General features: G+C 40.1%; 2 protein-coding genes across 3 annotated transcripts in view; both read right to left on the bottom strand.

Moving 5' to 3' along the window:
* Positions 1 to 27,958, bottom strand: part of LOC134225991 (IQ motif and SEC7 domain-containing protein 1) — a 466,609-nt gene that overhangs the window by 302,095 nt on the left and 136,556 nt on the right. The gene's annotated exons all lie outside the window — the stretch shown is intronic.
* On the bottom strand, positions 25,875 to 26,936 carry LOC134222900 (RNA-binding protein fusilli-like). 2 transcript variants are annotated; one of them, XM_062702045.1, is made up of 3 exons: positions 26,873 to 26,936; positions 26,551 to 26,805; positions 25,875 to 26,378 (listed from the first exon to the last, which is right to left on the bottom strand). In XM_062702045.1, exons 1-3 carry the CDS (start codon positions 26,885 to 26,887, stop codon positions 25,896 to 25,898), a joined length of 753 nt encoding a protein of 250 aa, XP_062558029.1. In that variant the 5' UTR covers positions 26,888 to 26,936; the 3' UTR covers positions 25,875 to 25,895. The 2 variants fall into 2 exon arrangements, with proteins under 2 accessions (XP_062558029.1, XP_062558028.1); XM_062702044.1 differs by having other exon boundaries at positions 25,875 to 26,805.

Raw genomic sequence — 27,958 nt, 5'->3', positions numbered from 1 at the left:
ACGGTGGCCTAGGCCAAACAGGAATTCGGCATTTCCCGCGAACTTCATTAAAATATTTGGGAAGTCTGGAGCTTGCGCTGAAGCGTTCGGTAATGTTTCGGGTTAGGCCGCGACCTTTTCTCTCTTAACATCTTCGGCGGATTTCAGTTGAACTTGACCTTTGGAGCTGTTGGCTGAGTACTCTGTGAAGCAAACGCGTATTGAACTTAAAGCTTCATATGCGATTAGCAGAGTCGAGGAATGGCTCAACTCAAGGAGGTTGGCTTTAGCACATCACAAGACGGAAATCGTGGTGGTGGCATAAGTGTCAAGAAGCTAAGATAAAGGTTGCGACCTGCTCAGTTAAGTCCGAGAAATCATTAAGATCTGGGCGTGATGATCGACGGTTAGCTCAAATTTACGAGCCCCGTAGATTATGCATGCCAAAGGGCATCACTAGCGATAAAATCATTAAAGCTATATCCATTTAGAATCCAGAATAATAAAATCATCTGTATCTCGGTAACGGATTGACGTACAAATAAGGTTAATACATAAAAACAAAGGTAATTCACTGTACTTTAAGGAAAAAATATTGATACAAATCATTTCTTCTTGTTTCTAGTAAAAATTCGCACCTTCTTCTTTATTCCTCTCATCAAAAGTTGCACACCTCCGGAGTCAACTTCCTTGGCACATTTGTTCCACATTTTGGTCATCTGAGTCGCGTCCCGAGCTGTTTTTCCACTTTTCTTAAGCTTCCGTGGATTTATGTTTTTATCGATGAAATCTTCGTTATTATCGCGGTACTACTGGATGACTTCCCGGCTGTAGTGGCAACTCGTCAAATCTGGCCAAAACGGGACCTTTATGAGCTTTATGGAAGGTAGACTGCGGTTTTTGAGACATTCCTTCTTGTACAGCTTCGAGTCCATCGTCTTATTCGTCACAAACACTTAGGTCTTTGCTCCACAGCTGCATATCCTTTGCCAAAATCATCTGTTTTTTTGCAAGTTTGTCCAAAAAACAAACTTAAACTTCGCAGGAACTACTCCTCGTGCCGTCGCCATGTAGAATTTTTGGCTAGGAAACTGTCCGAAATCCATTTTGACGTAGGTTCCCTCGTCGATGACCAGGATTATTAACGTGGGTGTGCAGATTTTTCTCTCCGGTCGGCCTCCATATGGAATAATGTTGGACTCGCGGCAGGAAACATCGTGAAATTTATACCACAGCAAGTGGGCGCCTAGGTAGACAAACCACTGTAAAAGAATGTTTGCAGCGGTCACTTTCCGTACCGCTGTAATACAATAAATGATTCCGGATTCTAAATGGATATAGCTTTATCTCGAATGATGTCCAACGGATCGGCGGTGCATAATCTGGTGTGTAGGCGTATATCCTTGCATATATCGGAAGTAGCGTTGTCTATTATTCGATACGGCGTACCAGTATGGTCCAAGGAACTTTAGGCTGGGTGCAGTGTCAAGAAATCGATCAGAGTACACCGGATGATGTTCCACGGGTTGCCTGCGCGTATCGCATGACTTATTTCAATTAAGCCGCTAACTGCCAAACAATTGCTCGAACAACTTCACACATTGATTCTCCATTGAAAGTCCTGAATTTTCTGTTAGAAATTTTTGTTAGTTTTGATGAGAAATTCTTCTGAATTTCAATTGGAATATTCTTGATTTCTCTTTCCTAATTCTTTCGAATATCAAGGGAAGTTTGCCTGAACCTTCATGAGAATTGCACATGAAATTCCATAGTAAATTCTTTATATTTTTATTCAAAAATTCTCCATAGTTTCCCTTAGAAATTCTCTTGAATCTCTGAGAAAATTTACTTGGTAAATTAATTTATACTGTTCTGTTGATTTAGTCTGTTCAACTGGAACATATTTTTGTCACTCATCTCAAGCGTGTACGAGAAGATGTTTAAAATTGTGAGATATGAAGAGCATGTTGGTGGAGCCAGCGATGGAGAGAACTGCGATGTTCATGCTCCTGCATGCCTGTACATCATACAGCCACATCCTCCTCATGTGATCATTTTCAGCTGCATCGCGCGGGACGCAGGCACACGCACAGCTGAGACAAGACAGCTGTTGCAAGGGCCTCCGCGATTCCGCGATGGTTGCATTTCCGCTCCTTTCCACCGAACCGTGTGCTGTTTGTGGGAAGATTGAATCGCGTGTAAATGGCAGTTCACAGTAGATTTGTTTTTATCGCTTGTTTTCTTTATGAGCATCACTCTCCCGATCTTGGCACTTCAAATATCTATTTTTAAAGTTGTGGGTTTTGCTTTCTGGAGTATGAGCTTACCTACAAATGCATGTTGGTTTTATTTCAATATGTCTATAAATGCAGTACTGCTTACACCAAATTTGGATTGGTGAATTATACAATCATTCCAATTTTATAATTGTGATAGTTTTATGTATGTATCTATATTTTGATGATAATCGTTCAGTAGACAATGTTGATATCTCGGCTTCTCGATCATCTTACCGTAGACCACGTGTCAGTTACTTTTCTAAATTCTAACCTCTTACCAATTCATATTTACAGCACCGTGACTAATTTTGCCACATAAATTTCATTAGACAATACAAATGGCTGACGTAATAAAGATTCTACTTGCTCTTGCTTTAGAGCGCCAGTGGCCAGCAGTCGGCTTCCCAAACGCGGAACATAAACAAGGTAGCCACGCTCCAGCGTTTCACTCAACTACTGATACCTCTTCTGTGTACAAGCATCATGGGTGAAAAAAAAACGCTCGAAACAAAGCACGCCAAGGGATTTCCACTCGTCGCTGGACGACACTCCAGAGTCCAGCGAGATTGTTTTTGTTTATCGTTTTATCGTAGCTTCTGCCCGGCACGGTTAGATGCTAGCAGCTTTTTAATAAAATTATATTTGTCTATATAAAAAATTAAAACTAGCGATACAATGATATGTATTTTTTATCGGATTTATTGTATTACATACTTTGTACTTGTACTCTTATGTGTATTCATATTAATAATTATTGACAGCATTTTTTTTTTTCTCGAATAATTCTATTTTATTACTGGGCACTCTTCCGCCAGCTAGCGGAGGTAATTTCAAAGCAAGTGAGGATGGATGAGTAGTCAATGCTCTGACTGTTGACTCTCTTGTTCTTTGTTGAAACGACCACCTGGGTGGTTGGCCGCATGAATTTTCTAATTATGTATTGTGTCTCTTATAGCTGGAGGACTTCATTATCAAAAGTAGCAATACGGAACGTGACTATCGTGGGACTTGTTAGGTTAGCTGATGGCTTTAACACTTGTTCAATTTTGTTCCAATGTCACGTTGGACAAATACGACTACCGGACGGTAGCTACCTGATTGAATGATTCCCCTCCCGGAAAATTATAAAACTTGTCAATTCTAAGGCACGTATCGGCCAACAGGCGTAGATTACCAAAAAACCTGGTATAGTTTGAAAATTGAGGTATTTTTCCATTTAATATTGTTAGGGCCACGACTCACGAATGAACCGATGTGAAAATTACATTACATTAAGCATTTAAAATCTGCATAAGTGAGTAACCAAATTTCCGTCATTCACCCATCAAGTTTTCAAGTTGAGGTAGTCGCTTTTTCGCGAGGGAAGATTATCCTGACATGCACGATTGAGGACTTATCGTATTCATTTGGCTGAAAGATTTTTGATCACTTGATTTAGTAGCATGTGACGAAAATATAACCTTTTAAACACATTGTTCAGTAAACAATACAATCTTATGTTGAGGCAATTTTGGCAGCAAACGACGAACCTTTTCTTTCTGAAACCGAAAACAATCGGCATTACTTTTTCGACTTTCAATTTGGCACTCGTGATTCGTCATCGTCACCGCGTCGGCGAATGAGAGTTCGCGTTTTCCCTCCAACAACCGCCAGAACGGTTCAGCTTGTGTTGTTGACTTGGCTAATTTGCATCGTCACCGACCGCCGCCGAATGGATCACGGCGCAGTGCTAATCAATCGAACGGCTCTGTGCGTGATGTGGCTCGTCGCGGCGATCGAAGTTACGTCACGTCACGAACCGACTGGCGACTAATTTCTAGACTAATATGATAAAAACTTATAAATATGGCAAACTTTGCGTCAAGTTCCTTTGTTCGGACGAGCGACTGGCAATGGCTTGATTGATTGGCAACGTAGCTGCTGGGTATGGCAATCGACCGACCTGACAATCAAAATAAGGTTCGGTGGCTTTGAAGCAGTACCAGCGGTCGTCGGTCACGTTTAGGAATGTGCGTGACTTGTGCGAAATTTCAACGGATGCACGTTTTATGACAAGCGGTCATGTATCGTGGTGTGTCGGAGGGAAGTGGAAGAGTGGTTTATTTTTAATTATTATTTTATTTTATTTTTAAAATTTAAGATAATTGCTTTACCTAATATCATGCGGTTGAAACAGCACCTCATTTCAATTTTTAGATGTTGTGGATGGGAAAAGGGTATGTTTCTTTCATCACAATTGTATATGTACTTACGTTTGCACTTCAAGTATGCGAGTCTGTGATAAAATGACGTACCTGTAGAAGATATAGAAAATAATATATTAGAACATATTAATCCAAATAACCAAAAACAGTTCAAAGTAGTATACAATAAAGAAAAAAGTTGCTTTATTCGATTACTGCATTAAAACCAAATCAGCTGTACTAAACATCTAAATGCAGAAATAAATTCTGAGCACCGCATACACAGGGACTGAATCCTAAAGAGAATGAACAAGTCTCTCACTTATCATCTCTGTATACATAATATGTAGCAAACGTCAAGAGATTTTTTTCGAAAGCTGTCATGATAGAGAACTGATTCGGGAGGCTATACCCCATGATAAGCTCGCTCTGATGATGCATTTCAACTTGATCTACACATCTGTGCAATAACCAACACAATGAGCGAAAACAAAGCGAGAATCACCATTTTTCTTTGGGGGCCTCCTATCCGATTCTGTTTTTTTCGCACTTGTATACAAGTTTGATAAATTTTTTGTTGTTCGTTATCTATTATTATTATCGGAGTCGTTCCTCAAAAGGATAAAAGATTAAGGACAATTCCCACGGAATAAAAATTTAAATCTACTCGCGTTCTAAGGGCACACCACTCAATACGGAAGCAACGAACAAACGCAAACGCAAAAACAAACCGTGTAAAAACCGCGTTAATTTGAAAATCCGTGTAAAAAACCATCGAACATTTTCCAATCCCTTTTCAATGGAAAAGACTAGAAGAATTTACTGGTAAGTTAAAAGTTTCTCATTTTATTTGATTGACAAAACACGATGAGTGGAAGCCAGAAATTGGTGTTTGGCGCCATTTTGAAATTCAAGATGGCCGACTTCCGGCTTGATAAAATCACTGAAAATCCATGCAATATTGACATTGCCGGAATGGGCTTGGTGAGTGGAAGCCAGAAATAAGTGTTTGGTGTGCAGCCGTATAAAAGTTGAACAATTATGCAGCATATGTTCTAATTTCTTTCGTCTTCCGGAGGAACTTCCGGAGGAATTCCTGGAAGAGCTTCAGGAGGAATGGAGGAATGGATTAACTTCCGAAGGAATTCCTGGAGGAACTTCCGGAGGAACTTCCGCAGGAATTCTTGGAATAACTTCCGGAGGAATTCCTGGAGGAACTTCCGCAGGAATTCCCTGAGGAACTTCCGGAAGAATTTCTGGAGGCACTTCCGGAAGAATTCCTGGAGAAACTTCCAGAGGAATTCCCGGAGGAACGTCCGGAAGAATTTCTGGAAATTCCGGAAGAAATTTCTGGAGGAACTTCCAGAGCAATTTCAAAAAGGAACTTCTGGGAGAATTTCTGGAGTTACTTCCAGAGGAATTCCTGGAATAACATTCGGAGGAATTCCCGAAGGAACTTCCGGAAGAAGTCCTGGAGAAGCTTCCGAAAAAGTTCCTGGAGAAACTTCCGGAGCAATTCCTAGAGGAACTTCCGGAGGAATCCCTGGAATAACTTTCTTAGGAATTCCTGGAGAAACTCCCGAAGGAATTCCCGGAGAAACTTCCAGAAGAATTTCAGGAGGAACTTCCGGAGGAATTCCTGAAGGAACTTCCGAAGGAATTCATGGAGGAAATTCTGAAGCAATTCCTGGAGAAACTTCCGAAGCAATTCCTGGAGGAACTTCCGGAGGAATTCCTGGAGGAACTTCCGGAGGGATTCCTGGAGGAACTTCCGGAGGGATTCCCGGAAGAACTTCCGGAGGGATTCCCGGAGGAACTTCCGGAAGAATTTCTGGAGGAACTTCCGGAAGAATTCCTGGAGGAACTTCCGAAGAAATTCCTGGAGGAACTTCCGGAGGAATTTCTACAGGAAATTCTGGAGCTATTTCTGCAGGAACTTCCGGAAGAATTTCTGGAGTTACTTCCAGAGGTATTCCTGGAATAACTTTTGGAAAAGTTCCCGGAGGAACTTCTGGAAGAATTCCTGGAGAGGTTTACGAAAAAATTCCTGGAGAAACATCCGGAGCAATTCCTGGAGGAACTTGCGGAGGAGTCCTGGAATAACTTTCGGAGGAATTCCTGGAGGAACTTCCGGAGAAATTCCTGGAGGAACTTCCTGAAGAATTTCGGAGGAACTCCCGGAAGAATTCCTAGACGAGCTTCAGGAGAAATTTCTGAATGGAACTTCCGATGGAATTCCTGGAGGATCTTCCAAAGCAATTCCCGGAGAAAATTCCGGAGGAATTCCCGGAGGAACTTCCGGAGGAATTCCTGGAAGAACTTCCGGAGGAATTCCTGGAAGAACTTCGGAGGAATTCCTGGAGGAACTTCCGGAGGAATTCCTGGAGGAACTTCGGAGGAATTCCTGGAGGAACTTCCGGAGGAATTCCTGGAGGAACTTCGGAGGAATTCCTGGAGGAACTTCCGGAGGAATTCCTGGAGGAACTTCGGAGGAATTCCTGGAGGAACTTCGGAGCAATTCCTGGAGGAACTTCCGAAGGAATTCTTGGAGGAACTTCGGAGGAATTCCTGGAGGAACTTCCGGAGGAATTCCTGGAGGAACTTCCGAGGAATTCCTGGAGGAACTTCCGGAGGAATTCCTGGAGGAACTTCCGGAGGAATTCCTGGAGGAACTTCCGGAGGAATTCCTGGAGGAACTTCGGAGGAATTCCTGGAGGAACTTCCGGAGGAATTCCTGGAGGAACTTCCGGAGGAATTCCTGGAGGAACTTCCGGAGGAATTCCTGGAGGAACTTCCGGAGGAATTCCTGGAGGAACTTCCGGAGGAATTCCTGGAGGAACTTCGCGAGGAATTCCTGGAGGAACTTCCGGAGGAATTCCTGGAGGAACTTCCGGAGGAATTCCTGGAGGAACTTCCGGAGGAATTCCTGGAGGAACTTCCGGAGGAATTCCTGGAGGAACTTCCGGAGGAATTCCTGGAGGAACTTCCGGAGGAATTCCTGGAGGAACTTCCTGAGGAATTTCTGGAGGAACTTCCTGAGGAATTCCTGTAGGAACTTCCGGAGGAATTCCTGTAGGAACTTGTGGAGGAATTCCAGTAAGAACTTGCGGAGGAATTCCTGTATGAACTTCCGGAGGAATTCCTGGAGGAACTTCCGGAGGAATTCCTGGAGGAACTTTCGGAGGAATTCTTGGAGGAACTTCCGGAGGAATTCCTGGAGGAACTTCCGGAGGAATTCCTGGAGGAACTTCCGGAGGAACTCCTGGAGGAACTTCCGGAGGTAATCCTGGAGGAACTTCCGGAGGTAATCCTGGAGGAACTTCCGGAGGAATTCCTGGAGGAACTTCCGGAGGAATTCCTGGAGGAACTTCCGGAGGAATTCCTGGAGAAACTTCCGGAGGAATTCCTGGAGAAACTTCCGGAGGAATTCCTGAAGAAACTTCCGAAGGAACTTCCGGAGGAATTCCTGGAGGAACTCAAAAGAATTTCTCGATTTGAGGAACTTTCGGTGGAATTGCTGTGAGGAACTTTCGAATAATTCAAGCAGGAAAAGCCAGTTTTTTCACTGAAGAAGATTATTTTTGGATTAATAAGCACTCTATCAGCTTTCAATGTTTGTTGAGTTTCTTCGAAAAAAAAATTTAGAATGAATTCCTTTGTATAACTTCCAGAGGAATGTCTTTCAGGAACTTCCGGATGATTTCCTTTAAGGAACTTATGGACGAGATCTTTTGAGTAACTTCTGGAACCCTTTCGGCCTGATAACCCTTCCGGCCGAAAGACCCTTTCTGCCAAACTACCTTATCGGCCAAATGACCCTTCCGGCCAAATGACCCTTTTGGCCAAACGACCCTTCCGGCAAAATGATTAAATCACCCTTTCGGCCTAATGACCCTTTCGGCTAAATGATTTTTCGGCCAAACGATTTCGGCCAAATGACTTTTGGCCTAATGATCTGTTCGGCCAAATGGTATATTCGGCCAAACAACTTTCGGCCTATTGACATTCGGCTAAATGACCCTTTCCCTATCTTGAAGTGAATCGGATTTTTGTCAAACATAAACTACATAATTAATATCTTTACGACTGACTGAAACTTCTACAAGCCATTTGGACTGAAGTGGTTTCAATCGTGATACGATTCACATAGACATTCATTCGCACTGATATAGCATATTGCAAGGAATATAAGTCATAAGTAAAGTAAGTTAATTAGTAAGTCATTAGTAAAGTAAGAATATAAGTCATAAGTAAAAATTATCGTATAAGATGCATTCAATACAACATTTTTCGACAATAATTTGACAAAGTTTGATATGCAGTGCGATTTAGATTTTTGACTTTTGACTTTATTCTGATTTACTGGGTTACTGAGCAGGAACACGATAAAGCAGGCACTCATTTCAAAACTTATTAGGTATTATATATGCCAAAAAATTAAGCCAAATTATTTTTAATCTTTTTCATTGTTATCAATTTCAATGTTTGAATTTTCTTGAAGGAGGATTATACATCTAGAGTTCGCAAAGTATCCTCATTTATATTAAATTCTTGGTTTCAGTGGGGTAGATGACGTGACGTTGAGCTGTGGTGAGCTGTGAGCATTATGACCGCACAATTCGTAGTTGCTACTCCGTGATTGACAAGAACTTGCGAAATTGTACAGAGAACACAATAAATGGGGCTTGGGATTAGCTACCCATTCTCTATGTACACGTTTCGGGAGCTCAAATATTTAAAGTCAATAACGGCGCCGGCCACGTCCTTATGGTTATATAGGAGAAGGGAAGGATTGTTAGTCCGACTCTCGTTGCTACTGAAGACCGAGTATACCTCTGAACCTCCACGATTGTCTTGGGATAGGATATCGTTTTAGTTACAAAAGATAGATTATCTGCATTCACTTCGGTAATTGATGAGATCTATGGAATGGGAAATAACATTAATTCCCTGTTTCGCCACGAGATAAATGTTAAACCATGCACGCTCGGTGGCATAGGAAAACTAAGGAGAATCGCGTTTTGAGCGACCAAACGGTTGCTCCTCCGTACTCACTTGCCCGATAGCTACTGCAAATTATGGAAGATCGCTTTTGTCTCTACCGGAGCAAAACGCAATACAAGCGAATGATCCACCGAATATCAAACAGATATTCAGCACTTACTTTCCCGATGACTAAAACATGCACTGTATTTTTTTTGTTCGATGGCTACTGCAAGCTCTAGTGGGTTTACAAAGTTAATGAACATGATAAAACACTTATTTTTTAAATTTAAATTTAACATCTTTCTCAAAAGAATGATCTAAAACGTTAAAGTTTGAAAATACGCAATTTTATCGAGATCCTAATTGAAATGTTTTCTTAAGAAGAATGTTCCGTGCTAAATTTTAATATATGTGAGATTTTCACATAATTGAGATTCTTGCCAAATTTACCTGATTCTTGTATTTGAAAAAATTACATTATTGCGATTGCGTTTTTGCGATTACTTATTGCGATCCTTTGTAAGTTGTCCACTGTTTTGTCGAATCTGATGTTATCCGGTTTTCTGAATTGCACATTTTTTTTTCAGTTATTATAATTTATCCAATTTGTTAGATCTTAAAAGCTATTCTTTCAATTTGGAAGAATTTCTTAGGGGTTTGTAGTTTTCAATGTATTTATCGACAATGAATTGAATCTACAAAAACAGCACTCGAAGTTTTTGAGATCTTCTTCTTCTTCTTCATCATCTTCTTCTTCTTATTGGCATTACATCCTCATACTGGGACATAGCCGCCTCGCAGCTTAGTGTTCATTAAGCACTTCCACAGTTATTAACTGCGAGATTTCTAAGCCAAGTTACCATTTTTGCATTCGCATATCATGAGGCTAACTGATGATGATACTTTCATGCCCAGGGAAGTCGAAACAATTTCCAATCCGAAAATTGCCTAGACCGGCACCGGGAATCGAACCCAGCCACCCTCAGCATGGTCTTGCTTTGTATCCGCGCGTCTTACCGCACGGCTAAGGAGGGCCCCAGTTTTTGAGATGTCATACACAAAAAAACAAAGAATTGTTAAAACAATCCAACGGATCAAAAATGTATATATTAGCATGACAGGCCAATGGACTTGTTAAACACCGTATTTCAAACGTTACAATCTCTTTTTCCGCTTATCAATAATACCCTAGATGCCACTCGTTTGCCTCATCAATCACCGGGAATCGGACATCGAATAGTCACTGTCGGAAATCCAACAAGCTCATCTGTCATCGTTTTTCCCGCTTTCCTTTCGTCCAATAATCTCTTCCAAACCAGCAATTACAGTACATAGAACCGAGTTGATAACGTCCCGCCACCGTACCACTGGGGGCACTTCAATCAAATGCAGTGCACATGTAACAGTGCAACAGCAGCAGCGTAAGAAATGTGACAAATGCGATTGCAACCACGGTCATTTGGAAAATGGCGCGTTGTTGTGTTGCTGCTGCTGCTGCAACTCCTAACGATTGGAAGTGAAAGTTATGTCTCAACCCGGACCCATATATCGCGCACATCGCGGTCGCCATCGACGACGTCGATCCAAACAGCATAATCACAATGCAAACCAAAATCGAATGCAATCCAGCCGTAACAGAGTGCACTTTTCCTTTGCTATACGGCTGTAGAGTCCGTTGCTGAGCTAATTCCATAGTGTTGTTGTGATCTCTGGCGGTTTGGTTGAACGAAAATTAATGGTTTTGGCAATGCTGGGCCCAGAGGGAAAATCTGTTTTACGATAGTCAATCGGATCGGTTTAATGATCGGTGTGTAATCCGATCTCGTTCGGAGCTGGCCATTACCATTGGTAGCTTGTTTGTCGTAGCATTTGGAACTGTGAGCAACATTGCCTTGGCTTTAATGCCACCGAGTTGAATTAGGCATTCTGACTTCGATTCGATGAAGCCATAGATCCAAACGAGACAATTTTGCGAGTGAAACCTTGGAGACGCAATTATGACTTATGTAACGAATAATTGCGGTTATGTGGTGGATGGGGACGTATAGAAGTTGTCGATGACGAATATAATAAGAAGATGCTGTGCCAGCCCTAGCTTAAACCTACGCGGGGCCAAGCACTATACATAGCTGGAAGATGCCATCACGATTTGCTGCGGTAAGACGACAGCACTCGCAGGACCGTGAAATTGCAAATTAGATGCTCACGGACGAATTTCTTCGACTGCTGGCTTCCACAATGTGATGCAGCAAGGAATGCGATTCATCTTGAAGTGTTTGGTGGTTGAAGATTGTCATGGGCTTCATTGCAAATGAGATGTGACATACGCTGGATTTGTAATGCACATTTGTTTCAAGTGAAAGACGTATGGGTGCGAGTTTGTGCAATATGTATTGTAAAACTGTGTATCTGTGATTTGAAAAGGCGGCTTGAAAATGATAACCATCGATGCATAAAACAAGCATTGATTATAAACTAAACCTATTTGGCATTTGACTTTCCTATAATCTTATCGTTTCATCTACATTTGGTGCAATTCAACAGAAGATTTACAACACGTTTCAACTCGCTTTACCTAATCATCATTAATCTTCGCATTGAATCGCACAATTGGTTTCCCACGGTTAAAGTAGCTCCAGCTCCCAGTTCGGTCGGACATCAAAACGTCGCACCAATCAACACATTTGCGGGCGCTTCCTTCGTTAGATAAGGTCTGTCACTCGCGGGCACGGCCACACTTAAACTCGCCCCTGGACGTAATCCAGATAACGTGGAGTAGTTTCCTTAAGGCTGACAATCAAAGTCTCGCCATTGTTGAATAACACAGCGATGCGATGGGGAGAAAGACAGCAGTAGCAGTTCCATAATTTATGCTTCGAAAATCTACTTAAAAATTCATGACATGCATCCTGTCCAACACTGCTCGACGGTCGGCGAATGCACGTGAACTACCGACCGACCGTAAACTTATAAGCCTTCGAAAAGTAGGTTTGAAAAGCATCCAGCAAAAAAAAACGAGATGCATAAGTAAGCAAAAACCTGTCAACCTGAATCCGACCAAGGGACCAACTGAACTATCAGGGGCCTTGCTTTACTTTTTCTGTTTGGGTTTGTTGCATAATAATGGCGGTCGGGACAGTGCCTTCGGGTTTGATATGCATAGCTCTGTGCATTATGTGTGCCAAAAAATGATTACTCAACGGAATATGTGATTACCAATTGATATCTTCTTATGATTACTTTTGTCGCTGTAGATAATTCTAAGAAAATAAGTTAAATTATCTGCAGTGGAGGTTTCACTGAACCCTTGACATTTGGTTCGCGTTTCGCAAACCCATTTGACGCTTCGAAAAATAAATAATGGGTGCATTCTAAATGGATGGATGCATTCGGAAAAAAATCGGAATGTTTTCTCGTGAGTTCTTTTGGTTCTTTCGTAGAAACTTATTTGCTGTAAAAAATCTAACGAATTCCCAAAAAAAATCAGTAGTATTTATCATTGAATTTTTGAGAATTTTTAAAGAATTTCAGAACAGTCATCCCTGAAAATTGAATTACCTAGTCCAGGAAACTTATGATATACAAAACAAAATTTCTTGTGATGGTCATATGACGAGTTTCCTTAGTATGTGTATAACTAACTTCACCATCATAAGATTCTCATTTGAAATATTGTATTGATTTTCATACAATTTTCTTGTGGAATGCATTTTATATGGCAATTGTATGAAATATTTTCATTTTGTTTAAAAAAGTACCTACAGACGCTTCAATAATACGGGGATATCCAATAAAAAGTTAGATTTGAACGAAATAAGGTTTTATAGGGTTACCGCTCCTTGAATTCATGCCATGTACCCTAATCAATACTATTCGAAAACAGAAAATTGGTGCGCAAATTTTATTATTTCTTATTTTGCTGATTTTTTTCAGCACTGAGCACGCCGGATAACATCAAAACACGACACAAATTGAGGCTAAATTGCCTGTTTTCGAATGTTATCGATATATGAGGATGTTATTAATAATGGAATCGATTTCCTATATGATTTTCATTGTTCAATTCTTATGAAGCATTCTTATAAGTTTAATCGTATGAAAATCCTACGACCAGTATACTCAGTGCAGCAATTTATGCTTTCGGAATCTTGTTCCTAGTATTGTTCTGCTACTTCGATGTTTTGTCAAAATCCGAGCTGACAGGATCCAAAGAAATCTTGCAGTCTCTCGTTCGGTCATCAAAATCAGTTGAAGCTGTTGTTACTCCCCGTTTCCAGGGCATATCATCGTATAACGACTTCAGATATCATCGTATAACCCTCAGAACGAAACCATGCAGCATCCTTCCAAAACTAACAGTTGTACATGTCGCCATTCAACAATTAGCAGTACTGAAAAAAATCGTTCTTCGATGATAAAATCTACTGACCCCGGAATTCACGAATCCGGTCCAATAGATTTGATCATCGAAGCCGAATATTATTTCGATCTACTGAAAGCATCAAGCGTCTTTGGCTGGGTTGGTTAATGCCGAGGGTTACGGCAAGGTGATGGTCCTTCGTGCCTGCTATTCAACATCGCTTTGGAGGGAGTAATACAAAGGGCAGGGAATTACCCGAGTGGTACGATTTTCCCGAGGACCGTTCAGCTATTGGTGCGTCGATGAAATGGAAATCACGGCACGTAACTTTAAGAAGATGGAAGATACCTACTTCAGACTGAAGAGAGAAGCAAAGCGGATCGGAATAGCCATCAATACGTCGAAGGCAGTACAAGATAAAAAGAGGCTCAAATTTACCGTCAGAACGTCTTCTTCCGTTCGTTGTCTTCCGTCTTTTTGATTTTATTTATCTTCCGTTACACACCGAAATCCACCATGAAAACAAGTCAGCGACACAGCAATCAATAACCCAAGAGCCCCGAAACCCTTTATTTCCCAATTGTGTACTTGTAATACCTAATCGCAACTTATCCGCGAGTACGTCGGTTGGCCAAACTAACTATAGTTGCAAGAAGGGATTGGAAACAAATAAAAAGTGACCAGCTTCGTTACGCCGAATGGTAAACGAGCCATCCAAATAACGTAAGTTAAAAATAAAAGAAATTCTGAAGAATTTCACTGGAAAATTTCTACCAGAGCAACACACATGTGATATTCAAGTTTCTATAACCTATATGCAACTGAATTTGGTCACATTTGAGTTGCATCAATCAAATCGGCTTGAATTGTGCTGCTAGGGTAACTCTCTCACTCAAATATCATAAATAGTTAGAGGCTTCTAAAAACGAGCAATGGGTAATGTTTTCAACATAACCGCAAGTAGACGTAGGACTTGTATAAACGTAACGTATTTACATCTAACTTCTAACTTTTCACTTCTAACTTCTAACTATAAACTTGGGCAAAATGTGCTATTTTATGGGAACTGTCCCATTTTCCAAACAAAAAAATTCTGCATTAAAAAAAAATCACAACAATAGAAAAACAAGTCAAGGAGCAGTAATCCTACTAAAATAGAGGAGGTACTGCTGATACATCTACGAAAAATTATTTAATGTTTTGATTCCAAACTCCGAGTCTAAGTCAAGTTTAATAATACAGTTTCTCAGAAAATGAAAAACAAAGAATAAGATAGTTTATTTAAATATTCTTCTGGAAATTATTTTTTGCGGACTTTTTTAAAACATTTACATGTAATACAGCGAAATTTTCTAATCTAACATGGATATGATCACTATTGCTGATTGTGCATCTTTAATTGCTAATGCCTTCTGCAAATAATTGAAAGTAATTATTTTAATCAAATTTTCATTTTCATCAGTGTAGTTGATTTTTTTTGCTGGGAAATCAGAACTGTGTCAGAACTGAATAGTATAACCATGTTTTAATGTACGTGTCGTTTAGTACCAAGCACAACTTAACATATGGTCAGTCATATGACATGACTCGTACCCATTCCGGGATCATGTGGATTATGGAACCAATCACCCGGATGAGCAGTCAAAATCTCTATAATTTTATTCTTCTTCATTCACCACCGCTGCCCTCGCTGCCTCACCTATCATTGGCCTCTATCCGTGAACTCCGAGCGATGCGATGGGTGATTGCATCCATCGCAACCGACACCACTGCATCCGACCATCATCAAGCACAGAATGGCAAAAAAATGCGCCCACTTCTTTCATGCATATTCGCCACCGGCAGCTCTACCGCTGGTGGTTGCATGCTGTCGCTGTGTAGGTAAACAGCGAACGAACGAACGAAACGAAAAATGCGCGAGCAAAAAGCACGTCAGTACGCGCTGCTGTCACAAACTGTAATGACTCGCACACGGCAGGCACTGCTTCTTTTATACACAAAGAAAATCTTCCGGTAGACCCGAAGGCCCGTGACATACCGCATTCTGATGTCCGTGTTAGGAATGCACGGGATTGGTTACATATGAAATTTTTACTGGCTTTGACAAGAATTGAAATTTTCAATAGCTTATAGTTAATAATCTTGAGTTTCAATGAAATAGACAAAATGGTGAAGAGTGTCCGAGTTGATTGATATATAAATCTTCAAAATCCATGGAAAGATAAAGGCGCTATTAACGTTCAAAATCTTCCCTTCTAGCGTAACGCTCTCGATTTCCAAAAATCTAAATGACACCCAGTATAGTAAAGAAAGACGTAAGTCCTACGTCAAAATATGGGTTCTTTGGGAAAGTTGACCTTAAATAAGCCAAAGAATCGATTGAGCGAATAAAAATTTTGAACGGGGAACGTCAATTCTTATTATTCCTAACTATACATACATTTATGGTTCCCCCCGTAATTTCCTCTATTCAACCTTGATTCTACGGCGACCTGCATATTTGACTTTCGCTATCTTAAAACCATTCGTCTTAGCAATAAAATACTCTACTAACTCATCTTTTACCTTTTACAGATCCATATATGCACTCAGAACAGTGGCGTAGCCACGTGGGTGCTTTTGGACATAAAACCCCCCCAGAGACAACATTTTTTTTCGAACGTTCTCGAAATTGAAAAATGTTCAGAAAACTCCCCCCCACCAATTTTCTGGCTACGGCACTGACTCAGAACAGTAATTCTGCATACTATAAATTTTTAGATTGAACTAGTACTAGGGGAACCAGCCCGATATCGCTCGGGTTTTATTTTTGATCTGTCAATCATTTAGTCGCGCTCAAGATAAATTTCTGTTAGAGCTTGATGGCTTTCTACAGAACTTACGGAACCGTGGCATTTTGACAATTTTCCTAACTTTCCTCGACAAATTGAGCAACTTTTATAAAGCCTAAAAGGAAAACCCGAGCAGAAAATGAAAACAATCTGAAAACTTATTTTGATAGTTTGATACTTTGGTGACCCTATGGTCGAGTTAATAGTAATCACATCAAAATTTGAGAACTAAATGTTGTATTCAAATAAACAAAATGATAACAGTTTTTGATGTCATGGAAAACAAAAAAAAACTTATTTTGACTTTGGGCATATTCTCTACGGTTTACATAATGAGTTTTCATTACTATATCGAGCAAAAACAAAAAAAATGTCTCAATTTGATATTATTTTGATTCATGACTTATAGAGGTATATCAAAATACTGATATCTTATTTAGTTACTCGTTTGATCGAACACATATTATGCGATATCAAGATTTACAAACTAGATTAGCTATCATTTAGTTATTTTCTATAAGTGTTGATATCAGGAAAATATTTGATTCAGTTCCTGTTCTGTTTCAATTTATTTGAGATGATATCAAAATCAAAATATCAAAATTAGTTTGACTTTTTGTGTTGGGTTATTTAATTTCATTATTATTCAGTCTTTTTATAACCGATAATAGAAAATAATTTTATCTCGAACGATTGCTTATGACGTAATGAATAAGCTTCTTGTAGTTCGAAGCCACTTTGATAGCTGCAGAATGATCGTCGTGCAGGAGATATCTCTGTTCAAGTAGTCGATCTGCAAATTATAAACAGGTAAGATGCGCACGAAACTTTGGAGCATTTTGGAATTCTTCTGTATTTCCATATGGAAGTGCAAATGATATGATCCTAAAATATAGAATGGGGAACAATCACCCAGTTGTACAAACATCCAAAAAAATATTATGAACAGGTTTTGTCATTTTAGGCTATAACACCAGAATCATCAATAGTTCTAAATTGGCATTCGCGGATCTGGTACCTGAAAAAAGCGGTAAAGTTTAAATATGACGAACAAATAAAATTTACAATTTCCACCTCCATAAAAACAGGTGAGCTGAATATTTCAAAATTAGAATTTAGTTATCATGATAGATTTCAATTTAATCATGTACAATGTCGAATAAATGAATCTTGTAAACTCTTAGGGTATGACGACTCATACATCAGAAAAGATGATCAATTTTTACGCAACACTGTTTACGTTATTAAACAAGAATTGGAAAATAATCAAAGCTATGAAAATATGTTTATGTATAAACTAGGACATTTTATAAGTTTGAAAAGATTGATGATACCATTCGACATTGCGTTAGTTTTACTATGGAATTAGAGCACAAAGTGAGCAATTTTATATCAATTTGCAAAAAAATCAAAAGATCAAAATAAATAAATTTTAACCAACAAAAATTCAAAGACTTTCAATGCATTGACTTTATAATTTATCTTTTCAATCCGTAAGAAAAATCTTCATATTACCGTTGAACAGAACATAATTTCTATTCATTTTTTTTTTCCTGTTCGGGAGTTCAGTGCTAGTTGGCTCTTGTTTCGGACGGCAGAACGATCGAGCGATTTGCCAAATATTGTGTTCTGCATTGCGCGGCCGTCAGTGACTGCTTTGTCGTGTTTCTGCTCAGTAAGCAGATACAGGGGTTAGGCAAAATGATTGAGATCAAAAACACATTTTTCTGCCGCTCGTATTTTTGTGTGGTTTGAAGTTACATCGATAAACATTATTTTCCTAGAAACTAGATCTTATTGAAAATTGAATGCGGGCTGTTGCGCTAAGATCCGTTGAAAAACATCCGAGATATGGCCATTTCAGTAAACCTGGTTCCGGATACTATGGTCAATTATGTATATCCTTCCAATCACGTATATATTATCCGGTACCATATCAATATTGGTATCAAACTTCAAGATTTTTCATGGAGATGCTTCAGGAAGCATATTCAGGACGATTCGATCAGGATTCAGGACGAGTTGCCAATTTGAAAAACGTTCAGAACCCTATCAATATGGGTATCAAACTTCAAGATTTTTCAAGGTGATATATACTGTCAAACCACACAGAAATACGCGCAGCAGAAAAAATGTGTTTTTGACATGGCCTCCGAAAATCCGGAACATCTCCGGTGTCCGGTGGCCAGTATTCTTGACCGCACATGTTCCTAAATCTTGACTAAATTTGCCGTCGAATGCTTCCGGTTTTGTCCAATTTCATCAATTTTTCAAAAAGTTATAAGGATTTGAATTTGAGCCAAATTTTGCCTATCTCAATCATTTTGCCTAACCCCTGTAGTTCGCGCGGCCGAGCGAGTAAACCATTGGTGCGTGATTGGACGTAGATGTAGGATGTAGACCTTTCGTAAAGTCCGAGTTTTTGTTTCTGATTTTAATGTTCGGTGAATAAGTGTGCGGTTGAACGTGTTTTGTATATAATGCGAAACATTTGTAAAATCCAGGTTACTTTGATCTCCTTTGGACGGTTCGTAAGTAAATTGATGAATATATTTTAATATTTTTTCAGCATATACTGTTATTGACAAACGCTCTATATTGTCGAATAGAGCTCCCTATTATTCACCTTACCCACCAACACAAAATTTTCTTCAAGTGACATCTATGAAGGTAGTATGGGTTCCCTGCATCTTTACTAGGAGATGTTGAACTACCATTCCTTCCCTTGCTTCCGTGATTGCAAAGACGTGGCCAGGTATACAACTGCTACTGTATAGGAAAAGGTACTAATCCCAAGTACCAATTTGCGACAATATACAGTAGATTGCTCAATTGAGCATTGTATAGCCACCCACGATTTGTACAATCACATATGCTATGCCATGCTATATTTTTTTCCTGTTCGGGTGTGCCACTGCGACCAGTTATTAGATCTATTGACGCCTCCAAGTATTTAAAAATTAAAAAAAGACGAAAAACTGCTTTTTTTAAGATAGGCCCGGTTTTGAACGAACATCGGGTGAATTTTTCAGGCCGGTTCACACGTGCAGCACTTTCTCGGTTTTTGTTTTCGATTTTAAAGTTAGAGGCTTAAAAAATATGGGTTCTTTGGGAAAGTTGACCTTAAATAAGCCAAAGAATCGACTGAGGCAATAAAACGAGATACATTTTTTGACGGGAAAGGTCAATTGATTCGTTGTCTCGTACAGTAAATATTATCTGAAAAGTACGAGGAATTAAATGTCAATTTTCTAATCTTAGACATATTTATATATTGCAATTATTTTCATCAGCCATTAAGAGAAATATTTTGAGACTGTTGTTTTATTTTTACGTGGGCAGATATTTAAACCCAAAATTTACGTAAAAAGCTGGGTGGTGCGAATAGAATCGATTTGCTTGTCAAACTGAAGCCAAAATAGCCTATTGTGCCGGAGCCAAACATTGAAGATAGTGATTATGTTCGTTTCAAATCCTATACGGGAAAATACTATTATTATTCGGAAACAAAATTAAAATAAATTACGTTTCAGTTTTGTATTTTTTGTAATATATATTTTCCCATTATATTTCGAGCGGCAAACTGGGAAACAATTTAAAACCACTTGTTGATAAATTCCGTGATATCCAACAGCTGATTGCAGCGGAAATGTAAGCAAATCATAGTAAAGTCATGTAGAGTCTCGCGCGTTTCGGTTCCCTCGTGAGGCGTGAAAAGAGAAATTCGAAGAGCGAGAAATGTTCGACAGCTATGACACGGCAAAATAATTTTGGGTATGGGTTTGGTTGATTTCAAAACACCCCTTTACTCGCTTGAGTTCAAAAAAGCGACTCTATCCACAGCGCCCAGGTAAAAAGTACTTTAAGATGAGAATTTCGCATAAACATTTACCTAAATTTGGGTAGTGTTTTCTTTACCTTTCCGTGATTGTTGTCAATTACTCAAATTTTGAGCAAATTCAATAGTAGATTAGATTAACTTTGAGTAAATTAAACTCAGTGTTGGGTAAATTATTTCCCGTGGTAAAAGGCAAACTACCTAGTGCGAGAATATTACCTCTACTCAAAATTGGGTTATTGGGCTAAATTGGTGAGGTCTGGATAAAAGAGGGGGTACTGCGGTTTTAACCCTTTCAGAAAAGATGGGTCATATATGCCCAGCGTTTTAGATTGGCTGTGTAAAATCACAGAAGAGAGCTAGGTCCCTTTATTATTCTTCAAAGTTGTTTATCCGGATGTTGGATTTACAGGAAAAATATCGCAAGTCTTGTGTGATTTTACACTGAAGAACCAGAAACATTTGAAAGATTTCACTTCTGAGAGCATGCAAATGAATCTGAAATATTTGAATCCTATAACGCATTGTTTGATAATTTTGAACACTCAGTCAAGTTTGGTTATCCTTAACCTCCGGCATCAAGTGATCAATTTTCAGGAACACGAGATGTTCAAGGTACTCCTCCAAAACGTTCTCGAGTTCAGCCCACGTTATCTACCAGATCAACCAAGGCTTTTGCAATGTCCTCATCGTCGGTGTATACCCAAAATGGTTCAAAAAGTATATAAGGTATTCAAGGTACTCCAAATCTAACAGATCAATAAGGTCTTTTAAAATATCCCCGAGCAGCACAAATCAGACGAAAATGGTCACAGCACCTTGATTGTGACTGAATCTGTCCATTCGATATAGCCACGGTTTTCTTTGTTGGGCGTAGAACCACTGCGTTCAGAAGTTCAGAACTGTAGACAGAAGTTTATTGGAAAATGGTTCGAAAGAACCAATAGAGTAACTTTTTCTTCGTCTTATTGACATTACATCCCCCACTTGGACATTTTGAACTTCCACAAATTTGAGCATGACCAAGCATGACCATGAGGCTAACACATTGATACATTTATGCCCAGGCGAGTCGAGAAATGGTTCAATCCTAAAATTTTCTTGGCTGCGACCGGGATTAGAACCCGGCCATCTTCAGCTTGGTTTTATATTGTAGCCGCGCAGGAAGATAGAGTAAACGAGAATCTATTTTCAGTAAACCACATGGTTCCACGAGTTGACATCGAATGACAGAACAACGCCTATTGACTCAATGGACCTGGGATGTTTTGTGATGTACGAACGCATCGTTCAGGACTTGGTTGATCGGGTATATCATATGTTCCGAACTACAGAACGTGTATCATACGTTTTGATCTCCTGGACGTTTTGGAGTACAAAAAAGGCCTGTAGTAGTTTGTGAAAATGGTATGGCAAATTCTGGGTAAAGCGTACCATTTATACTTCGTGTACTCGAAGGAATAAAACAGACCCCATCTCGTTAGGCTGACCAGATCATTTCAGTGAAAAAACGGGACCAACGCACTTGCAAAACGGGACATGTCAAAAAACCTTGTGATAAAATTCAAGAGATGTGTGAATTTCAAAATTTACGGGCTTAATTTTCATTTTCCGTATATAAGAAATCAGAAATATTTTAGAGTGAATCATTTACCACCATAACATTCTATTGTATTAAGTTAGTTGTGGAAAAATACTAAACTACAAATATTTCACACTTCAGGGACGCGGACAAATCCACAAAGGAACAGAAAACTACGCATGAGCAGCATAAATGTCAAATCCAATCAATTCACAGTCCTTTTTGATCGAAATTGATTTAAATTACGCTACAAGTAGCATTACACCTTGGGAATCTTGTCCATTGGTTTTGTTCCTATGTTCTCCCAAAAAAGCGGGACTCATGCAATTTTGTCGTGAAAAGTAAAAAAAATCCTTGCCAATTTATAGTCTGGTTTACAGCTCGGACTCTTGGAGAATTCCGCCAGATATTATTTTAAATCGGGCCGAATTTCTAATTTTTCATAACGAAATAACATAATAAATCCCGTCCACACACATCGGAGGGACATTTGCAGACAAGCTCCCAATGTGTAACCTTAAATCTAGCCTTTAATACGACCAAATTTTCCCTCGGTTCGAAACTGCCTTAAACTCGATTTTGTTCAGTTGATTTTTAAATTATTTTTGATGTCGTCGTTTTTTTTTATAGTGGATGATTTCAAAATATTCAGAATTATTCAGAAAGACTTTGAATGGTTCTTAATGTTTCGAAATGAATCAACTGATTGGAAATATTGTTATAAACCACATCTGAAAAAAAAATCATGAAATTGAACTTAATCTGAAAAATAGAATGTCTGATCCCGCGCTTCATTTTATTGACGTTGAGGCGTGACCTGTTTTTCAAGAAATAATTGCCTACCATGTTACTAGTTCCGTTCAATCCTCTGTTGAAATTGGCCAAAAAGCACCTGTTGTCTTAAACTTTTAAAAAACTTAAGAAAAGTCGATCAATGGAAAATGGTATAAAGGTATTCTTATATAAGGTATAAAGAACATTCTTTTAAAAGTAACACTAATAACATAACATCTAACACTTTTTGATGGGTTTCGTTCTCTTTCTTTGTTGATAGATGAGCCAGCCGAGGGCTGCAGATCCCTCTAATAAAGACACAAAATGAAATCATTTTCTATATACTTGATTTTAGATTCCTGCCTAAAATAACGAATTTGTATGAATAATATTTGGAGCTCTTTGGAAGAATCAATGAAAAAACGGGACAAATTGATAATTTTTTAGACGGGACGGGACAGCACAGAAAAGTTTAAAAAACGGGACTATCCCGTTAAATACGGTACGTATGGTCAGTAGGGCAGTTCAGATTTCAAAAATGTTGGAAAATTCCAACTCCCATATGTCTACTAGCATCATATTGATGATATAGGAGTCCTGGCAAAATTTCAGGCAATTCGGTGGCCATTTAGGGGTGGCGCGAAGTCAATTTATGTTTATATGGAAATTTGTATGGGAAAAACGTAAAATTTATTCAAGTATCCCTACAGCTGTCAAATCGTGATGAATTCAAATAAACATCCCCAACCTCCATTTTTGGAATCTATTTGAGCTCAACCAGTGGGTAACTCATTAATTTTTATTTATATTTCCACTGCTACGTTGAGGCTAATTACACCATTTTAGCCATTTATCCCATATTCACACTGTCAATAGAACCGTTCAATCCACTCATAACTAATGTGTTATCTGGAGGTCTCATTTATATAGATTCCAAAAAGGGAGGTTGGGGATGTTTATTTGAATTCATCACGATTTGACAGCTGTAGGGATACTTGAATAAATTTTACGTTTTTCCCATACAAATTTCCATATAAACATAAATTGACTTCGCGCCACCCCTAAATGGCCACCGAATTGCCTGAAATTTTGCCAGGACTCATATATCATCAAAATGATTCTAGTAGACATATGGGAGTTGGAATTTTCGAACATTTTTGAAATTTGAACTGCCCTAATGGTCAGCCTACGATCTCGCGGACCTTAGCCTCTCACCCAGCAACTCCTATCCCTACATCCTCTTGGCGCTGGCCGGGATTTTTTTTTTGTCGTGGCGTAGAACTACTGCGTCCATTGAGTTGAACTTTTGTGGTATACCCCTGATTACTATTAACTATTCGCATCTTCTAGGTTGATCACCATTTGTCAAGTAAACAACCTAAGACGCGTATTTTCCCAGTCCGGTATAATTGAGTTAATAAAACCCACTACCTTTCCAGGATTTGCAGTCCAAATATCTCCTGGTTGCATAAAGCCACTATTTAGAAATTTAGATCTACCCTTGTACAATGCATCGCAACTGCAAAGCAGATGTTCCGAGGTTTCACGTTCCATGTTACAGAAACGACAGATATCATTCTGAATCTGGCCAATATTTTTCAAGTGATATCTGCTCGGGCAGTGTTCGGTTACTTTAACATTGGGAATTATAAATCTCTTTGATTGAGCACACTTTTCGGCAACCAACCAGTTGGTCATCAACCTTTGTGCTTCCCAGGATTTCAATTCCATTTTTATAGTACAGTATGATATACCGCAGAAAGGTTCTGGGCCAATAAACTGTGTGTTTGAACCTCGTTTCGCAAGCTCGTCTGCCTTTTCATTACCTTCAATGCCACAGTGTCCTGGAACCCAGTACAGATTTACGGAGTTCTCTTGGCACACCTTTCGCAATGAACGAATGCAGTCCCAGACAAGTTTTGACGTACATTTAAAGCTACTCAACGCTTTGAGTGCCGTTTGACTATCTGTAGAAATACAAATATTTGCATATCTATATTTCCTTTCTACACATATATTAGCACATTTCATTATAGCAAAAATCTCCGCTTGGAACACCGTTGGATAGATTCCCATTGCCACTGAGATCGCTATCCCAGGGCCGAAGATTCCTGCACCCGTTTTGGTTCCTATTTTTGAGCCATCTGTGTAGAATTGTATGGAACCGTCCCGAACAGTGGGACATCCGACTTCCCAAACCATACGTGATGGTTCATATATGTTGTAAGGAATGTCATAGTTCTCCACAGGTTTCATCCAGTCTCCATTCATATTCATCACTGGCCCATATTAAAAATTTTGTGAAATACTCAAGTGGCCCACTAAATCGTCTGACTTGACTAACTTCAATCGTTTAAGTTTTTGCATATTCTTTTCCGCTTCTAACTGCACGAATTCATACAATGGTAGCAGATTAAGAATTGCATCTAAAGATTTTGAAGGGGTGCTGCGCATCGCTCCCGTTATAGCAATGGACACTAACCTTTGTAGTTTTGTCAGCTTCTTCTGTGCAGTAGCCTCTTTTGTTTTTGGCCACCAGACAAGAGAAATCTAGTAAAAAACAGAAATCAGAAATCCAGTAAAAAACCGAAATTTAAACGTTAAATCTACGCAGAAACGTACTGAAAGGGTTTTAAGCAATGAGAGTACCTATCTGGATAAGGCTGACGCCATTAAAATGGTGAAGGTGAAATATTTGTTGTCTGTTTATCGCAGAATTTAAACAGCAATATTTTAATAATAGCTTATGATTTTTCGAACAGAGTTTAATACGCATGTCTACTTTTTTTTAAATATAATTACAATTGTGATAATGATATTTACTTAACTAGCTATAAATATTTATTTTAAAATAAAATAAATAGTTACACATAAATACATACACTCATACCCAATCAAAGGCAGCTGAATTCAAATACAATCCTGTATAAAACAAACAACACGAAAGCTGTATAAAATCATGATCAAGTCAGTATACAGTTTTGGCATGCCATCTATACAGAACTGCATTCATATCAAGCCGCCTCCGATCCGATGTTACTCAAACTGACTAAACCCCAAAAGCTGCGGTTCACCGGCAAGTGTCAGTGCCTCCGGTGGAAGTGCACCGTGTGCAGGTACTTCTCCAGCCAGCGGATCCTACTCACTATCAGTCCTAGTTTGCGTGCGTGCTTCCCCGTAAGCCGATGCCGCCTGTTCCTGGTGGTAACCCGGAGAAAGTTGAACGGCCATTTGGCGAGCAATCTCCTGGCCCGCAGCGCTGGACGCCACCTGTCTGCCGGGATATGCAAATGGTACTCCTCGACCGTAGAGCTCAGCGGCAGACCGCCCAAAAGCGGCGTCCAGATGCTGCTGGTAGGATTGTTGTTGCTGTTGCTGTTGCTGCTGATACTCAGAATATTGTTGGTGATAGGGGTAAGGTGACTGTGGCTGTTGCTGTGCGTAGAGAGAACTCCCTCCGTAAGCTTGAGCGTTGGCGAGAGCAGCGGCGTAATTGAGGGATGGTGATGATGCGGATGCAGCAGAGGATCCCAAAACGGATGCGTGTCCGGCGTGTACAGGAGCGGCTGCGTACGAAGCGTATTGGGTAGGGGTGTGAAATTGGGTCGAGTGCGCAGCTGCAGCAGCCGCGTAGCTAGCCGCCAGCGGAGTCTGCACTCCGTAAGCCAGATGAGCATTGGGATGGGAGGCGTACGGGCTGCTGTAAGCTAGGGAAGCCTGAGGGGCAGCGTAGCTTACCGGTAGAGAGGCTGCGTACTGTAGCGGAGCACTGACCACCGGTTTGATGGACCTGTGCAGCGAATTTGGCACATACTGGTTTGCGTAGACCATTGGCACACTGGACGCGTACTGCAATGGGGACAAAGCTCTGGCAGTGGCGTACAGTTCTGGGTTGATACCGCCGAACAGATGTGCTCCGTATCCATAAGCGGCAGCGTGATCTAGATGAGGCTCTGCTGTGGCACTGCTAATTGCCAAGCCAGCCAAAATGGTCTGGAATAAAGAAACGCAGAAATTCTTGACATCCACAATACTTGAAATTCTGCACTCAATAACTCACCAGTCCAAGTAGCATATTTAAAACAATGCCAAACCAAATTGGACTCTTTATGTACCGAGGAAACACAAACAACTACTGATAACCTATCGGAGTGGAACGATAGTCTTTATATTGAAACGCCCCCGCTGTTTTGGGGGCAGTTGGCCGTTTTTCGGCAATTGATCTACATTTCCACAATCACTGCACCCCAAAACATTGTCACAGGGGGTGTCCGCTTTCTTCTTCCGTCGGCGGTCGACGCTCTCCGAATGAAAACCAAACTGGAAGGAATCGAACCAAATCGCGCGACACTGTGCGAATCTCCCGAAAGCTCAGTTAGATCACCGCGCATGAATAATTCATCGCCGAATGGTGCCGTTGAAGCGTCGTTTAGCTCCGCAAATGAGGTGACCAAATTACGCTTCGCGTGTGCTTAAATTTGCTTGACGGTAGAAGCTGCCGTGAGCGCTAAAATATCAGCAAAGCGTTCAGTGCTTTGCGTCGGGCGGAAGTGAAGCAATAAATCTTGATCTACCAGTGGTCCGTGCAACAGTGCCATAGTGGTCTGAAATTTCTAAAAGTGAGGGCTTAATTTATTATCAAAATTATTCCAAGTTTTCCCGCTCTGAGTGATTGGCATCCTGCTTTTATTTGTATGTTAGTTATGTCGTTCATTAAACAGAAAACTTATGGTGTTCAATTACATTTCCGAACCACTGAGTATACTGCTGTTGGTCAATAATTCAAGATCTTGCAACGGCGGACGACGAGGGTTGCAATTACTTACCTACCAGACTGGACTGGTGGCGATTGAGGCTGGTGGGTGGTGTGCATAAATTGTTCGATCTACTGCAGTGGGGTGATCTTTTACAGTGACCTCGTCTGGTTCTACCGTTGTTGCTGCGGTGATGCTCGAAGGGATCAGAAACTGCAATAGCAGCAGCAGCAGCAGCAGCAGCAGCAACAGCACCAGCAGACAAATTGAAGTGCATAAATGGCAAGATTGAAAGTGAATGCCGGCGTTGATCACGAGCTGGCCGTGGGGCTCGTTGACACATTGACCCTCTGAAATGTTGGCAATAAAATAGTAGCCGAGAGATAGGTGAA

Source organism: Armigeres subalbatus, chromosome 3 (genome assembly GCF_024139115.2).
Source record: "Armigeres subalbatus isolate Guangzhou_Male chromosome 3, GZ_Asu_2, whole genome shotgun sequence".
Lineage (NCBI taxonomy): Eukaryota > Metazoa > Arthropoda > Insecta > Diptera > Culicidae > Armigeres > Armigeres subalbatus.
Note: the sequence above shows the minus strand (reverse complement) of the source record. Positions and strands in the feature narration are given on the sequence as shown.